The 18007-nt window shown below is 38.8% G+C and overlaps 1 protein-coding gene across 3 annotated transcripts in view; it reads left to right on the forward strand.

Moving 5' to 3' along the window:
* The window catches only part of LOC104050229 (ras-related protein Rab-10), a 38314-nt gene that overhangs the window by 12272 nt on the left and 8035 nt on the right, over positions 1-18007 (forward strand). Inside the window, exons 4-6 of one of the 3 annotated variants that reach the window (XM_064442787.1) lie at positions 4068-4157; positions 9754-9855; positions 12818-12905. In XM_064442787.1, the coding sequence (XP_064298857.1) occupies positions 4068-4157; positions 9754-9855; positions 12818-12889 (264 nt within the window). In that variant the 3' untranslated portion in view covers positions 12890-12905. The remainder of the gene's footprint in view (positions 1-4067; positions 4158-9753; positions 9856-12817; positions 12906-18007) is intronic. The other 2 variants (XM_064442786.1, XM_064442788.1) reach the window with 2 other exon arrangements.

Genomic DNA, 18007 nt, shown 5'->3' on the forward strand with positions numbered 1-18007 from the left:
CTGGACTGTCTTTCAGTGTATCTGCATTATACTTAAATAAAAGCAGCACAGCAAACTGCTTTACAAATGTAAATTAGCTTGTCTTCAAACTCTTCTGAGTTTTTCTTCCTCAGATGGGAAAGCTTGCTGTCAGAAGAATCGAATTGTTCCAGTTCATAGATGGGTTTGTTATTATGGCTCTAATTAGAACTGAAAATTCTTGTTCTTGTCACTTTACTAAATTGGTTTATCTCTAATCTCAGATTGGTTTTAGGATAAATTGGTTCATATCTAGTCATGTCTAAGTTTGCTAATAGACAAACATATTCTATCATTTGTTTATTTCCACTGAAGTCCTGGAAACTCTGCATTTGTAACTGAGTTCATAAGGTGGCACTTAGAAAAATACATGGAAAGAGCACGTATAGGAATCATAATATGAACACTGCCCATGTGATTCAAAGAGACTGTGAGGACAATATACTCCTAACAAATTACTCTTTATTAATACGAGGTGTAAGTTTCCAGTGTCATTGTCTAGTGAGTAGGAAGAAGAAACTCCCCAGCTCTGCCTTCATCTTGTATTGTGACCATGTGTATCCTCTTCAGATCTGCAAAATTATATTAGCGCTACATTCCTTCCTCAAATACAAACTAATTAAGTGTTACCATAGTGTATTTATCAGGTATGGTTTCTCAATTTCACTGTTTGGACCTGCAAACAAACTTCTGTTCCCTTTTCAAACTGTAACCAATGAATATGAAAGTTATGCAGTTATATGGTGGAGGGACAAGGTGGTGATTTTGTAAGACCTGTCACTGGATAGAGATCTTTATATAGCTGGGAGCCTGGATAAGCTGGTCATCATGGTCAGTTTGCTGCAGGGGAGGCTGGGGCCAGCCATTCATGGTAGGGTCTGTGCTCACCATTTAAAAAGTGAAAGGATAGGTTCTTCTAATAACCTGTAAGTACAAATGTGACATAGTTCTCTTTCAATAAAAGTGTCTGTGCTACTCTTGATACTCATAAGAATTCACAGCATTTCTGTGAAATAGTTTCCTTGCAAAATGAGAACAACCACAGAAAAAAAGACCTAACATTTGGGGAAAAAAAACCCCAAACCCAAATTACATACAAAATGTATAAGCAAGATATTTTCCCTTTTGCATTTTTGATTTCTGTTAATAGCCACATAGTCAAGCAGTGAGTTGGGTATTTACCTGGTTGGGTGCACAGGCTAGGTGAAGGTTGAGCAGTGAAGGGCATGGATGGATGGCCTCTATCAGAGTCGGCTGCTGAAGGCACCATGGTACTATGGTGTGAGAGTCCAGTGTTCCTAGTCTGGTCCATGGCACTGCTGCTTTTGAGGCTCTGGCGCTGCTCCCTCCTGTGGCCACCGATGACAGTAGCCTGGCTCCTGCCGCCGCTGAATCCAGTACAGCAAAACCCCTCTTGCCAAAACCTGATGACTCCAAGGTCTGCGAAACACTTCAAAAAACTTAGTCAGTCTCACTAACCTCTTGGCTCCAATTTTTTGAGAAAAATATAGTTCTGATAATTCCTTTTTGGACATCTAAAAATAAAAAAAAACCAGTAGGTTTTTTCCAAGTTCAGATTATTTTAAGTTTCAGTAGAATATGAATTCTGGAATGGTAAAACCAGAAGAAGAACTGAAGAGACTAAACCAGAAATCTGGATGTATTTTTGAGATGCCAAAGCAAACCACTTTGCTTTTTACTTTTAAAAATTTTTTTTGTTGCCTTGATGAAATTGATTAGATTTTTAATGGTATTCTACCACGACATGGGAAATAAATGTCTCCTGACTCTACTAGCTTAGTCAGTGCTGACTTGCGTAATGGCATCTTAACAACTGTAAAATAACTATCCTCCTTTTAGCTATAGATTTTGCATTTGGAAGGCTTACTCCTGAGCTATAAATAAAAGAGGATGAAAATACACAGTGAGCTTTTGGAAGCACTGAAGAGCCATATTTTTGGCCAATTCAGATCAGTGTACCTCTGCAGTTTTTATGCCAACTGAGCACATGGTCAAACTTCTGTCTAGTCATATTGACTTAATTTTTTAAGACTTCATCTACGTGATCACTTTTCAGAATTTGAAATGGATGCCATTTTTGGTGTATAGTCTTTAGTTTTCTAAAAGCAGGAAGCTGCAAGATACCATCTTTAAAAAAGGAGTACTTTCAGCATGTTGGTGGAGGATCCAGTCAAAGTGAAAACAGATTGTTACATTATATTGATGTAGAAATAATAGTTATTTGCTGAAATAAATGCTTAGTGATTGGTAATACTGATAAATACTTACCGAAAGGCCTGGTACTTCTAACCTCCTTTAAATTTTGTTACTATTTGAAGCTGTCTAGAAAGAACATTCCTATTGCAAAAATTTGTGCTGTTTGTACAGAAATGAAGTTACTGGATTAATTTCATGTGTTTGTACATACAGTATGCAGGTATTTCCCTTTGACCTTTTACTTAAGAGTAAAGTCAAATGTGACTTGTAAAACCTTCAGCTACATGCAGTCTTCTTCCAAATAATAAGTTTATTGTGAGATGAGATTAAATTGTCTGTTTACCCTATTTTAGGGACTGGTGCATGTGACTGCATGTAGGAGAGCCTTAATGAGTAAAGCTCCAATGCATTCTGAAGCAGCCAACATTTTGGTCTATTAATCCAGGTTAGATTGATTCATAGTTTTAGGCTTGTACTTTGTACTCTTCTGCTGAGCTTACTTTATTTTAATACTACATTTTCTTGAACATCAATGGTGGGTATGAAATGAGATTAGCTGACTCTCAAATGAGAGTGTATTAAAAAAAAATGAAATAGTGTTCCTTAATAACAAAACTGTGCCTACTGCTCCACTCTTCAAATGAGGCAACTTAGCTGTAAAAGTGCAAACAGACTAAAAATTATTCTCTCATCCGTTAATGAATAGAGGTTTTTCCTTGCATTTCTCTGAAGGGAAGGATGTGTCCCTGTGCATGTGCCTGAGCTCTAGGGAGGAGGATTGTGCCTGATTTTGTCTTGTGGCAAAGTTATAAAAACTAGGACTTTGACAGAGATCAGAGGTTTCATGAATGTCCTTGTAGAGAGGTCTTCAGCCTGAGACCAGGCTTTCTTAGTCATCAGAGAAGCTGTGTGAGCATGTACTTTTAGAATATATGCCATGGGATCAGACCACGTTAGCTTTAATCGTTTCTAGACTGAGACCCTCAGCTTCCTCCATTTAAGCACAAAAGTGGTTTTAAATACTATGATTTTCACACCAAATGTCAGTTTTCAAATTCCACATGCTGTTGCAGAACTGTTCCTTTGTCGTTATTCCAGTCAGGTATAGTTACAATGGCTTATCTTAAAATAACACTGTTGTAAAGCACCCAGCGCCTTTCACAGTCATCATGTGCGTAACTGGATTAGTGGAACGAAGGATGAAGACCAGGTTAAAAAGCTAGATTTTTCTTCCTTTCTAAATCAGTGAGGTTTTTAAATTTTACTTCATTAAAATGTCTTGCCTTGTTGCAAGTGTCTTGGAATAATCAAACTATTATGTTGAGTTTGAATTTGAGTTTGAATGTAATTTTACTATCTGTGTGCAAAAGTGAAGCACAGAGAGGCATTCTTTCAGATGCTGTAAATTCCTTCCTTTTTACTTGAGAGTGTTGGAAGCTAATGGATTAGCATATGCTAATCCATGAAGCCATGACTTCAGGGAGGGCAGTGTCTGGGAATTCAGGGCATTTCCAGGCACTTTAAAGTCTCAAGATGGAGCATTCATCAGAAGATGGTGCCCATGTACCATATACTTTATACATTATGAAGAGGGTTGGAAGTTATGCCCTGCACTTGTCAGGGGCTTTTTTCTGCTCTTTGCAGTCTTGCTGTTTTCCTCCAAATCTCAGTAACTAATGGAAAGTATTTCCACATATAAAAAGGTCAGGACAGGTTTTAGCCTTTACTTTCAAGGAAGTAAAGTGTTGAAGGTTAGTGTGAGCTGAAGGTGAAGAGCTTTTGTTGTTCGCTTTTTTCTAACTTGACACTTACTAATGCTGGTTCTCTTCTAGAAAGCAGGTGATGAAGTGGACGTAGTACTGTTGGGCAACAAGTGTGATAAGGAGTCAGAACGTGTAGTTCCAAAACAGAAAGGAGAAAAGGTATCATTGGTACTTCCTTTGGGTTCTTCTGGGTTATCTTTGTATGTGACTGTGAGCTGTTACACTAAAAATGATAAAAAGCTCCTGAATTCCAAAAATTCTATTAGGAGTTGCTCCAGAAGAACTGTTGTGGAGTTCTGGAGTGTAGGTTTTGTTTTTTTTAACATAGAAGCAGAAATACATTAATTAATTCCTAGCTGATCTCTTCAGAATACTGATTTTTATTTTAAAGGTTAAAATGTACTTTAAAAGTTTTAGGTGTTATGATAGAAATCTTACGTTTTGAATTAAAACTAAAAATATTTTAGAGTCTGCATTTTCAGAGTGCTGTTTTAATGTGGAATACTAAAGCATAATGCATAATACGTTCTGCATAATTTTTCTGGTACTACCTATCAGTGATTTTTTTTTTTTTTTTGCTACAGCCTAACTATAAAGAACTATTCTGGCAGCCTGTGCACAGTGACCTGCATTGTCTATGAATAACCCTAAATAATACTGGATGGATACATTTAGGGAACATCCAGCTCCCCTAGATCTAACTGTGTGTGTGTCGTACAGCTGTGACTATAATGTAGTTTATACCCGGTGACCATGCGTAGGGGAAGAACTGGTGGTAAGAGGGGAGTGCTGTTTTAAAGGCGATGGCAAATTGCTCTCGCTGAGAACCAATGAGGAAATCCAGGAGCCATGCTATGGCAGAAGAAATTGTGATAAAGACTAAATGTCACAGGAGAGTGTGTCCTATACACCGGGAAATTTTGCAACTGCAAACTGTATGCATCTGTTGTCTGGAAGTTGGAATGAGCCCTTCTGTTATGCTTTCAGGCATGGTGAGTCAGGCAGGATGTCTTGTGTTTAAAGACAACACCGATAATTTCTTGCCAATTGTATAACCCCAGATTAGGGAACAGCATTACAAATACAAACTTTTGAAAGTTCGTTGTTCGTATGCAAGACTTTCAATGTTAATGTACTATATCTGTGTACAAGGAATAAGGTTGCTGAAAAATAGATGTATACTCTCACTCAAAGAATGCACTGTCAGAAACCTAAAGAGTCGCTGGATACATGTGCACAAGAGGGCAGTAGAAGGGTTTTGCATATGGTATTAACCGTGACGTTTTCTGACTTCTGTGTACTTAACCATGCAATCAAAATTTCTCTTAATGCAGTATTTTCTTCAGAAACAAATCGTTTCCTCCTCACCAATGAGTCTGCTTTCTAGATTCCTCCTGTGTTTTGAGGGAAGGCAACTCTTCAGTTATATTATTTCTTCTTCTAATGTGATTTACAAACACTAAAGAATCTGACTGAACCAGCTGAAGAAAGGTTCTGTTAGCAGAGAGCAAGCTAATAACTGTCCTCTCACTCCGGAGAAGAAAGTATCCTTATTAAGAGGGGAAAATACAAACTCTGCCACATAAAAATTCATACTTACGTATTTCATATTACACTGTGAGCATGAGTTCTAAGTATTGTTCTGTTCGGAGTCTTGCAGAGAAGACCCCTAGATTCCCTGGGAATCTTATCATCTATGTTGGCATTTCTATAACAATCTGTCATAACTGAGTGGCCATCGTATGCCACTTTATAGACTAATGGTGAGAATTTTTTTTCTTTTGATATATTCAATTTTAACACTATGAAGTATTAACAGCATTTACTGACCTTGAGAAAAGTTTGAACTCAACCTTCTTGGGCTCCTCCATTCTCCCCTCCCCCCCCCCCCCCCCCTTATCTTTTTCTCTGAAAAATACAAATGTTGAACGTTATATCACTTGGTAGAATGTGGACAGTTTTCTCCTGTCAAATCTTTCTAACAGAAGAGCCAAGTAAAATATTCTTCCTTTTTTTGCTTTTGCTGTCTTCATGTGCCTGACTTCAAAGCTGATTTTATAGGTCCAATACAAATGAAAAAAAAAAAACAATTCTGCATGGTTCTACGAATATTTCAGACACATCTCTCTGATTCAACACTAAGAAACTGTAGCAGCACTTTGCTAGGAAGTAGTATATTTTGATTTAAAAGAAACGAACAATTGGAATTAAATTTCACCTTGGAGGTGATATTGGCATCTCTTATTTTGTTATTACAAGTAAGATATGAGCTTATTTCACTCAAGATCTCCAAACTGTTCTCAAGGATAATATAAAATAACATTTCCCAGTAGCATAATACCCATAGGTTTGTAAATCTATTTAGGTATTTTATTTATGGAGCTATTCAAGGTGCTCCCAAAGGCAAAAAAAGAAGTAATTCTTCGAATGTGCCTTTCAAGTTTCTTCATGAGGGAGTAGCCAAAGCTGTGTTCATATTCCAACTGTTTCAACACTACACTGTTGGGCTTTTTTTGCATCTTGCTATATTTTGAGAGGACTTGCTTGCCACAATACTTATCCGTATGCAAGATGAATTGGAATAATAAATACGTTAATCATCTTTGACCAGTATTATGCACATACAGAGAAAATGGGGGTGCATTGATAGGTGTAGCAGGCAATGTAGTAACATGATACAGAGGAGGCTGAAGTACTCAAGGGTTTTTAAAATGTAATTTTATTTAATTTTTATTTTGCATGGGTCTTCACAGGTGGAGCTTGCTCCCAGACCTCTGCATGTACTGGCATGGTTTGGGAAGGAGCAGGTCAGCCAGCAGTGGGAAAGCACTGGATTAGAAACTGCTTAGGAAAGTTGGATGCATCCATAGGCATGATGAAGTTCACCCAATTGTGCTGAAAGAGCTGGTCAATGTAAGTGGGGCCACTGTTAGCCAACCCTGAAAAATCATGGTGGCTGGGAGAGATACCCATCAACTAGAAAGATGCCAGCATGACACCTGTCTTGAAAAAAGGCAAGGAAGAGGGTTCAGGGAACCATAATCAGTCAGCCTTGCTTCAGCCAGTGGAAGGATCATGGAGTATGTTGTCATCAGATGCTTTTCCAAGGACATAAAGGACTCAAAGGCAATCTGAAATAGTCAACAGAGGGCAAATTGTGCTTCACCACCCTGGTTGCCTTTCATGACACTAAGAAATGACTGTGTGGACAAGGGACTAGCGGTAGTTGTGATATATCTTGAATTTAATAAGATTATTGCCACCCCCTCCCATGGCATCCTCACTGGCAAGCTAGGAATTGTGGGCTGGACAAGTGGACCATTAGGTGGCCTGAAAATTGGCTGGACTACCAGAGGCAAAGGGTAGCGATCAAAGGCTGTGTGTCTGGTTGTTAGCTGGTGATGAGCAGAGTACCTCAGGAATGTGTAGTGGGGCTCACATTGTTCAACGTCTTCGTCAGTGATCTGGCTGATGATATAAGGAGATTTGCCTGTGACATAAAGTTAAGGGGTGTGACTGCCACACCAAATGGGAGAACACCAGTTCTGTAGGACCTTGGTAAACTTGAGAACTGGGTCAACAGAAACATCATGAGATTCAGTAAGAAGTGCAAAGATTCACACCTGGGATGGAATAATCCCAGGCATGACTCACTGCAACAAGACCAGCAGGTTACAATGAACACCAGCTTGAATGTGTCAACAATGTTCTCTTACTGCTTTTAATACTGGGCTACATTAGAAGGATGATGAATGGTAGATCTAGGGAAATTATAACCCCCCCTACTTAGTGCTGGCAAGGCCACATGGAATAATGTGTCCAGCTTTGGCTCTCCCATTTCAAGAAGGGTGGGAAGAAACTGCAGAGGGGTCAGCAGACGGCTACAAAGATGATTGGGGTCTAGTACCAGCAATCCATGAGGAGAACTGAGGGAGCTGGGTGAAGAGGAGGCTAAGGAGCCGTTACTGGTCTACAGCAATGGAAGTGTAGTTAGAAGCATGACAGAAATAGACTCTTCTCAGCAGAGGCAGGCAATAAAGCATGGGGTAGCAGGCACAAATCCTGGCTTGGGAGGTTCAGGTTGGAGGTAAGGAGAACCAATTGCCCTAGGAGGGTGATGTGGCTATAAAGGTTATAGAATCTCTTTCTTTGGCAGATTTCAAGACTCAGGTAGGCAAAACCATGACTGACCCATATTGTATGGGCAGTAGTCACATTTCGAGTGGGGTTATCTTTCCAAATGATTTCTTTGATTCCATGATTAAAATGGTTTGTGTTCATCAGAGTTTGTACGTAAGTAGCCTCTGGGAATCTGTTACATGACACAAGAAAGAAAAAAGGAATATTTAAGAGTAGATTCTGTGTACTTTATAAGCTGCAAACCAGTCTTCTCCACTTTATTAGTCCAGTATTTTTTATTGCCTGTATTTTTCTTTATGAACCATTATGCATCATTGTTTTGCACTGACACTTGCTAATAGTCAGATGATCTTAACTTCCCATAACAAGTTGCTGCAGTATGGAAAACAGGTCATAGCAGTCAGCTGGATTTTTAGATTCCCTTATGAAGCAATCTGTCTTTAAGAAACAGTCCAGATCTCATCTTTATTTGCAAAATTATATTTTCTTATAGCATTTTGGAAGAGAAACCATTTTCCTTTTTTTTCTAGCTTCAATATAATCTTTATTATATTTTGTCTAGCACTTTGAAGTCCAGTTCTTGTACCTTCATGCCTGATTTTGGAATTTTTGGAAAGCATTGATTTTTTACTTCTGGAGTTCATGGAAAGCAAACATAACTTCCAACATTAGAATTTTTATCCTAATGGAGAGCCTTCCAAATAAGTCATTAAGTGGTCAGTAGTTATATAGATTATAAGCAGTATGGTATTTTCTTTGCCAGGGATTGTCTTCTCCAGATGTGTACTGAGAAGGGATCCATTGCAAAGGGAATAAATAGGCTTTCCCACTATGTTTTTCTGGCAGATACTATTTCATCTTGTCCCCCTCCCTTGGGAGGCAGCGATGCAACTGTTTCTCTGTATTTAACTGTATAAATCAGAAAAAGTTTAGGACCTTAAAAAGCTATGAATTTTATTGGGTTTATTTTTTTCCTTATGCCAACATATCTCTAAGCTATATCTAAGGGAAATACACTGGAAATGAGGGAACGTGAGAAAAATAAATAAAATCAACCAATGTAAAGTCTATGCTGCCCCTTTTTTCTAAGTATCTTCTCTCTTCTATTACCGTAATATATTTTTGCATACATATCTGTTCTTTGCTTGCCTATTATCTCTGTGCTTCTCTCTCTCTGGTAGAAAGGAGCATCTCTTTTTCTATATTTCATCACGCCTCTTTTTCTACAGTTTTTGTCACATTTTTATCTATACTCCTCTGCAGGCACTCTGTTAGTTTCCTCTAAATAATTGCCTAGGAGACAGTTCATTTTCCGAATAAATCAAAACATTGAGAACAGACCCACTAGAGTTTATTCTTCTTATTTACAAGTAAAGATAGGTTAAAAAAGATGTTTTGAAAATGCAACAAATTTAAGAATAATGTTTTAAGAGTTACTTGAAAATTATAAACTGAGGATGAATATAGAGTACTTTACTGAGCTGACATTTACTTAACTGGTGTATATATAGCATGTTAGAAGCTGTCAGAACACCTTCATGTCTCTTGCTATTAGATTTAACAGGTGTTTTTTTCCTCAAGACTGTTCATCCCATTGCCTCCATTTGTTTTTCAGCTTGCTTGGGAACATGGAATACCCTTTTTTGAAACCAGCGCTAAAGATAATGTGAACATTGAGGATGCGTTCTCAGTCTTGACTAAGGAAATACTGGAAAAGGTAGGCTCCTTTTCTGAGTAGAAAGAAAATGAGAGATTTTTCTTGACAGATTGAGTAAACAAGATTGTAAATACAGATGAGCTTTAGCAAAGCACAGCCAGTGCTGTTTTTGCATTATGGAGTTAATATTTTGGGGGGATCATGTAGCTGTAGACAGAGGAGGAACATGGGGAGAAGAATTGGGGGAGAAGAGAACAACAGAAGAGCGGAGCAAGTAAAATACAGTTCAGAGAGAAGGTGAACGTTCAGGAAAACTGCAATTGTGGATTTCCTTCCCATGCTTTTCTTCAAGGGAGAGGTTAACAGCTCTAGAGTAGTTCCACTTCGGTGACAGGAAGATTCCTTTTCCTGTAGGTTTCTACAGAATATGCACACGGTGAAGATGGTGCGTGCTGATGGAATGAGCAGACCTTTTTATGTTCAGCAAGCAAATGTTTTATCCAAAGTTCACAGCTGTTTGTTTCCATGATTTACGCTAGTGCTTTTGAAGTTATTAGGACCTAAAGATTTGAGTTAATTAGTGGTAGAATCAATACTGTAGCTGTCAGAGTCAGCATCTCTAAGCCACCTCGAGTGTGTTGGCTTAAAGGTCCTTATTCGTCAGAGTTCCTATACTTTTGCAGGACTGAATTACTGTTAATTAGCTCTGAAAATGTTTTGCATTGCAATTTATTTTTAGACAGTGGAATATTGTTTTAGACATTAATGGATGTTCTTCATGGAATGCATTATCATTGCCATTCATCACCAATATTAGTTATATAAAACTAACCTTCCATTCTGAATACTTTTGGAGTCATAATAAAGATAAATGAGCAAAATTACTGACCAAGTCACAAGTTGCAGTGTTTTGATTAAGTAGCCATAGGGGATGGTCAGAATAATAGCTCAGGGCTGGAATGTTTCTAAATCAAGGTCCTGTCGTTTTATACAACAACACAAGCTGTAGTTGGCTATTTTGGGGGAGAAAAAAAGGAAAAAAAACCAAAACTTTTGATTCCTTTAGCATGAAAATGAAGCTCAGCCACTCAACAGTCAAATATCATCTGGAACAGGAGGATCACGGCAGGTCCTTGAATAGTTGGCAATCGGCCTCAAATAAGATAACTCTGATTTTCTTGTGAATGAAAAGACATTGTCTACTCTAAATAGAGAATATATTTGTTAGCGTGAAGCATGAAAACTACAAAACAATAGCTATGATCATAACCACTGCAAAGGCAAATATATGTGAAGCGAGCATTTCTGTGCAGTGCGTTTGGGTAAGATCTGAGAGAATTCTCTGCAGTGGGCAGAAATTATATTTGGATATTTCTCACATTAAGATTACCTGCACTTATTTTACTTTAAGTGGAACTTGAGTATTCCTACTCATCTTCATGAAAACTCATGGCTTTTGTAGTGTTAACATAAAAACAAATTCAGACCGTGTTGAAAATGTTATACCGCTGCATGGCTTTCATTAGAGGTGCTCGGGAATACAGTTGTACACTCTGCGTGCGTGTATGTGTGTTTGGAAAATGTGTCCATGAGAATTTGTCAAGTTTGTCTGTTTCTAGTTTCACCTTATCTAGAAATGTTTGCAATCCCTGATGGGGCATCACATACCATTACTTTGGTGTATAATTTGCCATTGTTAGTGAAATGCATTTGTTGATTTCAACAAGGACTCCTTTAGCCCCATGGGTTTTGCCACTGGCCTGATAAGAAAGAGCTCACCATAAAAAAAAAAAGTCTACCATACAGTTTCATCATGATTTTCAGGTTCGACAAAATAATTTGCTTGTTCACAAAACTGTGAAATCTGAATGTAGTACTTGAATTTTAACTTCCTCTAACTGATGAAATTTTGGAGAAGGGAGAATGCAGTAGGAAGTGTGACTAGTAGCTGTGAAAAATAACATGATAGATGCCAATTTGAGATCACTTCGGTCATACATCCATTCTGTAGTGGTAAGATAGGTACTTGCTGATTATAAAAAGGAGATACAGCTTTGCACAGTGTTTTGGCCCAAGACACCTGTGTCTGAGGTAGCAGGATATTGAGCCTCCCTTACTTCTGCAATAGGACCACCTGTCCCAGACGGATGAGATGCTTCCGTGGAAGCATGTCATTGCTTTACCAGTCCCACGGAGGAAACTTGTTTTAAGGAACTTCCTAAAAAAGTCTATTATGGCCATGCTTTTGGGAAGTATGTGGAGGTCATTCAGAAGTAAGAGAGATAGGCAGGGCAGGCTGGTGGGGAGTAGGCCATTTTCAGATGTATTGCAGTATGTTGTATTCATCTGAGGAAATTTAGGATTTTTTTAGGGACGCTCCTGTTCACTAGGTACTACAGGCAGTTCTTTATTCACTAAATCAGAAAACACTCCTGTGGATGGGGAAAATCAATGTCCAGAGTTACAGGGCTCATAGAGAAGTAGTGAGTTTCTTGATTCTCTTGAAATTTAGAGCAAGTTGTGGTTCAGTGGAGGACTGGGAAAAAAACACATTAAAATGTGTTAGAGAAAAAAAAAAAAAAAAGCAAGCATGTTTGTATTGTCATTATTTTGTGCTGTATTTGCCTATCTCTTCTCTTGTGGTTTTACTTGTAGTGGGCTTAAGGGAGAGAGAAGGCTTCTGTATCCCAGCGATTCAGATAACTAAAGCGCTGCTTGACCTTTATGATATTTATCGTCTCAGCCATTCTGTGCTGGATCTCAATCCTACAGTTCTAATTTACATGGGCAGTAGTCTCATTAAAACAATCAGATGTTATTTGACAGCTTACACTGTTAAGAGCTAAGAAGTCATTCCATATTTTTGAGAACACATGATTTTCAAACTAATCAGTTATAATAACTGATTTGATTGTATTCGAAAGGCTGCAGTGGGAATGAATGTTAATGACGCAGCTTATTCCAGCAGTTTGCTTAGACATGTTGACAAATAACAAGTGTTTTATTTATTCACAATTCTTAGGAGTCTCAGATATGCCTAAACCTGTTCCTTAATAGATGGCAGCTGTTCCTTAATGCTTTGGGTTGCCAGTGAACTGGAATTTGTACTGGTGAGTCAGTCCTCAAAAAAAACAACCAAAACCAAAACAATACCACCCAGAATGCAGTTAGTATTTACACTTCTGTGTTGTTTGCTTTCATGGCTGACGAACAGTACTCTTCTCAACTAGCTTTTTGAAAAAATATTACAAGCCTTTGTGTTTCTGTCTTCGTGGGTGTGGTGGTTGGTGTTTTTCTAAACTAGGAGTAGAAGGAGGGAAACTCTATTCAACAAAAAGAAAAAAATAAAAGGTTTTGCCCTTTTCTGAAGACCACTATAAAACTAACCAAAACTTATTTTCTGCCTGCCTCCCAAGAGTGATTGACTACTCAGATTGTTTTCATATAATATTAAATAAACATATATCTGCTGAGCAGAGAACAGTCAAAATCCATTTAAGAATCTTCCTTGTGCTGTTTAGAGAAACATTTAATGTTTAACAGCTGGATGTAACTTGAGATTAACATTCCAGGGGTAGCAGGTGTCAATTCTGTCCCTCCTTGATCTCTTTACCTTCCTCTCCTATGGCAACAAGATTTTTGAGGTTACACTGTGTGCTGTGTGCCCAATTCCTTTGCTTCTGAAGTACCTTGGGAACTTGCTAGCTGATTTTAAACAATTTAACAGGTCAAACTAAAAGAGAATTAAGCTACCGAGGAGTTCCTTGAAAATAAGGTGCTGGGTGGAGGAGGAGCAGCAGAGTACTCTGCAGGAGGAAGGTCTTCAGCATTAGTTCACATAGTGTTAGACAGAGATGACTACACAGAGAGACTGAAAAATTATTCAACCAGCCACTCCAGCTGGAGTTTGCATCGCAGATATCCAATTTAATTCACTGCAAGACTGAAATCTGTAGGGAATTGGATTTAATTATTGCCAAGGTTCATGGAATTGTTTGTCCAAAAGATCGCTGTGTCTCCAGCAGTGAACTTCTAGTGTTTGTTATCCTTAGGCACGCATGGAGCCCCGGGCTTTATTTGCCCTTTGTTTATCTTGTACTGACCACAGAATATTAATTTCTTCATGAGGTTTTTCATAATGCTTGTAATGCTGTATTTTAGATCTATTTTAGATTTTTATCTTCATAACCTTCTCAGTAATATTAGGTAGTATATTCAGCATGGCACACATGGGAAACAAGGTACAGAGATTAAAGCAAGGAGGATAAATAGTACCAACTCAGTGCTGGTGCAATGTAGGGCATAATTTTACTACACTATCTTGTTTAATTAAAAAAAAAATATGTTCTGGACATTGAATAAGCCAGATATTCTTCTGGATACAGTAGCATATAATTAGGTCATGTAAATCAAAACTTAATCATAGTGTTTGAGTATAGGGGATGAGATTCATCTTGGCGTGCAACCTTAGCTAAAATTTACATGACTTGTCTGGTGTGGTTGTCTGGAATCATCTCTGTTCAATGAAGAGAGACAGATCTTTTTAGTAGAGAATTGTGTTCTGGAGGTGCCTTTCTCTCTCCATTGGTTATAGAGGACTCCATGTCTCAGCCTAGATGGTTTCATATGATTGAAGAGAAATAAATTAAACCCCTGGAGACCAAAGGAATGTTACATACTTCTGGCATTCGCTGCTTCTGCAAGATCTTGACTTTGAAGCCAGATTGCTCTCTTAAATAGGGTTTTTGAGGTGCATCTATATTAATCCATACATAGATGAACTGTAGGGCTGAGGAACCTTAGAGTAACACAGAGTAAGCACAGCTGTCTTCTCAAGTTTGTGGAGTAACTAATTGCAGTACCATATTGTTATAGTCTACGTGGTATTGACAGAAGAGGGAGATAGAGACCCACACTTTGCCAGTGGGTTAGGAGGTTTAGACATTGTGGACTAGCAGGCTCTGGAAGCAAGGACTTACTTGCTATTTCCTGAGGAAGGTGTTCTGCAGCACTAAGACCTTGCTGTGCCTGACCCCACATTTTCTCCTGCTCCTGTCCCTGTCCCCCCAGTGATCACTTGCCCTGCTAATACATCCCTAGCTTTTGCTTAATACTGCTTGTGCCCTGTCCTGCCCATTCCTGCTGTGAGAGGACTGTCCTGTGTTTTGAACAAGTAATTTGAATTACAGAATACAGGGAAGATACACGCCAAGAAAATGGCAGGACTGATCTTGATAACTGAACCCTCTCTACCAGTAGTTCAGGCACAGAAGTCACATGAACTTGGTTGCACAAAGTTCTCTGCCATGTTTTGCCAATCTTTGTCAAACTATCATTTAAATACAAACAAAATGGTTGTGGTTGTTAAGTATAATAATTTTGTCATTAGAGGGAACAAAAACCTCTGGAATTTCAAGAAGTCATAAATAATAGTAACTGCAGTTACAGTCCCTTCTGCTTGTTTCTCCAAAGCCCACAATTTTCCCACAGGCACTCCAGGTCTGCCTTTCTTGAGGGTACTGAAATGTATAGCCTGAAATTCTTCCAAACCCATAGTCAACCCCACCTCCAAAATAACCAGTATCTAAATACCAAGAAATGGTGCCGGAGTAGGTCAATCCAACTTGATCTGACACTGCTAATCTGAGCAGTTTTACAGCAAGAAACAGGCAGCTGATCTTAAGTAAGATTCATAAATTTACTCCATTAGAAGCCATTCCAGGAGCTTCCCTTATTATTGTATTTGCCTTTGTATACCAGCTTAGCTTTCTTTCCCTGACTGAAAAAAAAAAAGGGCAAAAACTGTAAAAACATTTGGCATCTCAGCCATCTCATCACAATTCCTGTGTCTAGAAGTTAGGGATCTGTTGCACACCAGTGATACAAATTCTGCTTAGAGCAGGGGCAGAGAGACAGCCGGCTGTGGGGAGCAGTTCATCTTGTCTGATTTTCTGCACTGATTCATTAGAGAGCTTAAAACCAGCTTAAATAGATGCCTGCCTGTTAGGTGAGACGTGTCTGCTGCACTGTTTAACAGGAAAACCTAGTATTTGATAGCAGGAGGTTTCAACATCTTACTAAAATCACTGCCAGGTACAGCGGCATCTGTGCCTGTGGCAGTATTTTCAAAACCCCACTTTGCCCAAGATGCTGAAGTGGAAATCTGAGATTCTCAGTACCGTTTTGGTTCTTCTCCCCTTTTCCCAGTTTTCTGCTGTTGGCTGGCTTGTGGGGGTGTGAGTTCCAACAGGCTGAGCTGAAATGTGAGCTGGAATTGTTAGTGTTCAGGGAGCCCTGAAAAAGGAATGCTGCCGGCCTTGTTCTCGTAAGTGGGAGAGATTTGCATACCTCCCTGCTGTAATTTCAGGAGAGGAGGGTGCCCCACCTCGTCCAAGGCTCTGCTGAAGTTGAGCACTACTTGGGCTCGCTTGATCTTTATGCAGGGCTTGTAGTGTCTCCATCTCCTCAGGTTATGAATGTGTACTTTTTAAATGTGGTACAGCACATTTGCTTAAATGAATCCCAGGCCCTTATTTGCTTGATGAAGATCCTGTTTGGAATAGTCTTATCAAACTGAAGTGATTCTTAAAGTCCTCAACTTTTAAATGGCTTTTAAAACAAACTGTTATCTCTTCTTTATTTGCAGAGAGGTGGTTCTTGTCTTTCTGTCCTGGCTAATTTGTGTTAGATGAGCTACTATCAGATGATGAATTCACAGATTATATGAACCATTTCATTGTCAAATATGCTTCACCATTTTTAATCACTTATAGTACTGAGGACCCTTGCTAAGGATACATGGGCAGCTTACTCGCCACCCAAAATACTATTTAGTAGTAAAATATTTGCAAATAAGCATCATCAGTATTTAAGGAACATGCATGTTTCTCCCCTTTAACTCAAAGCATGAAGTTAGATATAACCTGCAACACTTTCTGTTTCCTCTAAAGTTAAGTAAGCGAAACCTGACTTCTGAAATTGTTCAAGCAGGGATTTTTCTAGAACTCTTTTAATACTTAAACTGAATTCTTTTCTTCTGAAGAAGAAGCAGGAGTGAAACAAAACCAACTTATTTTGTGTCCACAATAATCAATGCTCAGTGTTATTTCTTGGTCTCAATAGAGTGAATTTAAACTTCTTATTGTACCATTAACTTCCAAAGCTTCCCCCCGCCCCCAAATCTTATCTCTAAACCAGAGTGGTGTCTTTGTTACTTGAGATGTGAGATGACGAGGTTATGATTGTGTACTTTTGATTCAGCCTTGCTCCCTCTTTCAAAAAGGTCTTCATACTTTACATTTACTGTCTACGCTTGAAGACTATTAAATACTGTCTCCACCTAGCACCAATAGTAATGGCTAATGTCTGTACTCAAGCACCCTACACAACTGCATAAAAAATTAAAACAAATCACAAGTTATGAAGCTGCATGTTGGAATTTGTGCGAACTCTTAAGGGTAATAAAAATGTCATGTCTGTTAGTACTTGGCACTCCAACAAAAAAAAACCCCAAATAAAATTACACACGCTGTATTTCTTCATACATGATTTATGTGACAAGTAACTCCTAAAATCAGTAAGTCACAGTCTTCCAGTACCCTAGAGTCAGAACAGTAAGTGTTAATAATTTTATTGATGGCAGCTTCAGCATCCACCCTGAGGTTTAGATGCTACGATACCTTTCCTGCCCTCTGCTCCTGCCTCTGTCCATCACTTCTGATCCCTTCACAGGTGTTTCATCTTCTCCCCCAGCAGTGTGCACTGTGGAAGGCTCCCTGGGTCCCTTCAGCCCCAGGGAGGAATTGGCTCAGCCACTCTCTTCGTGGTGACGGCCCTGGCACGGGGCAGAGAGCACACTAGAGGAGCTAAAACTATGGCTACAGAAGGAAAAAGGAAACAAATTTCATGCGTCTTCTCCAGAATTTTAGGTAGAGTAGCGTATTCTCAGTCAAAGAGGCATAAGGCTTATTGTAACATGGGGGAACCTTTTATTTCCCCTCTTTATGATTCACCTGAGTAATTTGAGGTGAACTTCCTGGATGTAGTTGATGTTCAACTACTCTGTGACATTGTATGTGTAAGTTATCAATTCTTAACCGTGATCAGCATTGTACTACATGATGCCTTTTTTCCCTCCCTCCTTTTTTTTCCTGTGCTTTGAATTTCATGAATTGCAGCTTAGATAGCTGTCCTTTCTGGAAGCTTCTCTTTA

The sequence above is a fragment of the Phalacrocorax carbo genome, chromosome 2, assembly GCF_963921805.1.
Source record: "Phalacrocorax carbo chromosome 2, bPhaCar2.1, whole genome shotgun sequence".
In the NCBI taxonomy this organism is placed as follows: Eukaryota; Metazoa; Chordata; class Aves; order Suliformes; family Phalacrocoracidae; genus Phalacrocorax; species Phalacrocorax carbo.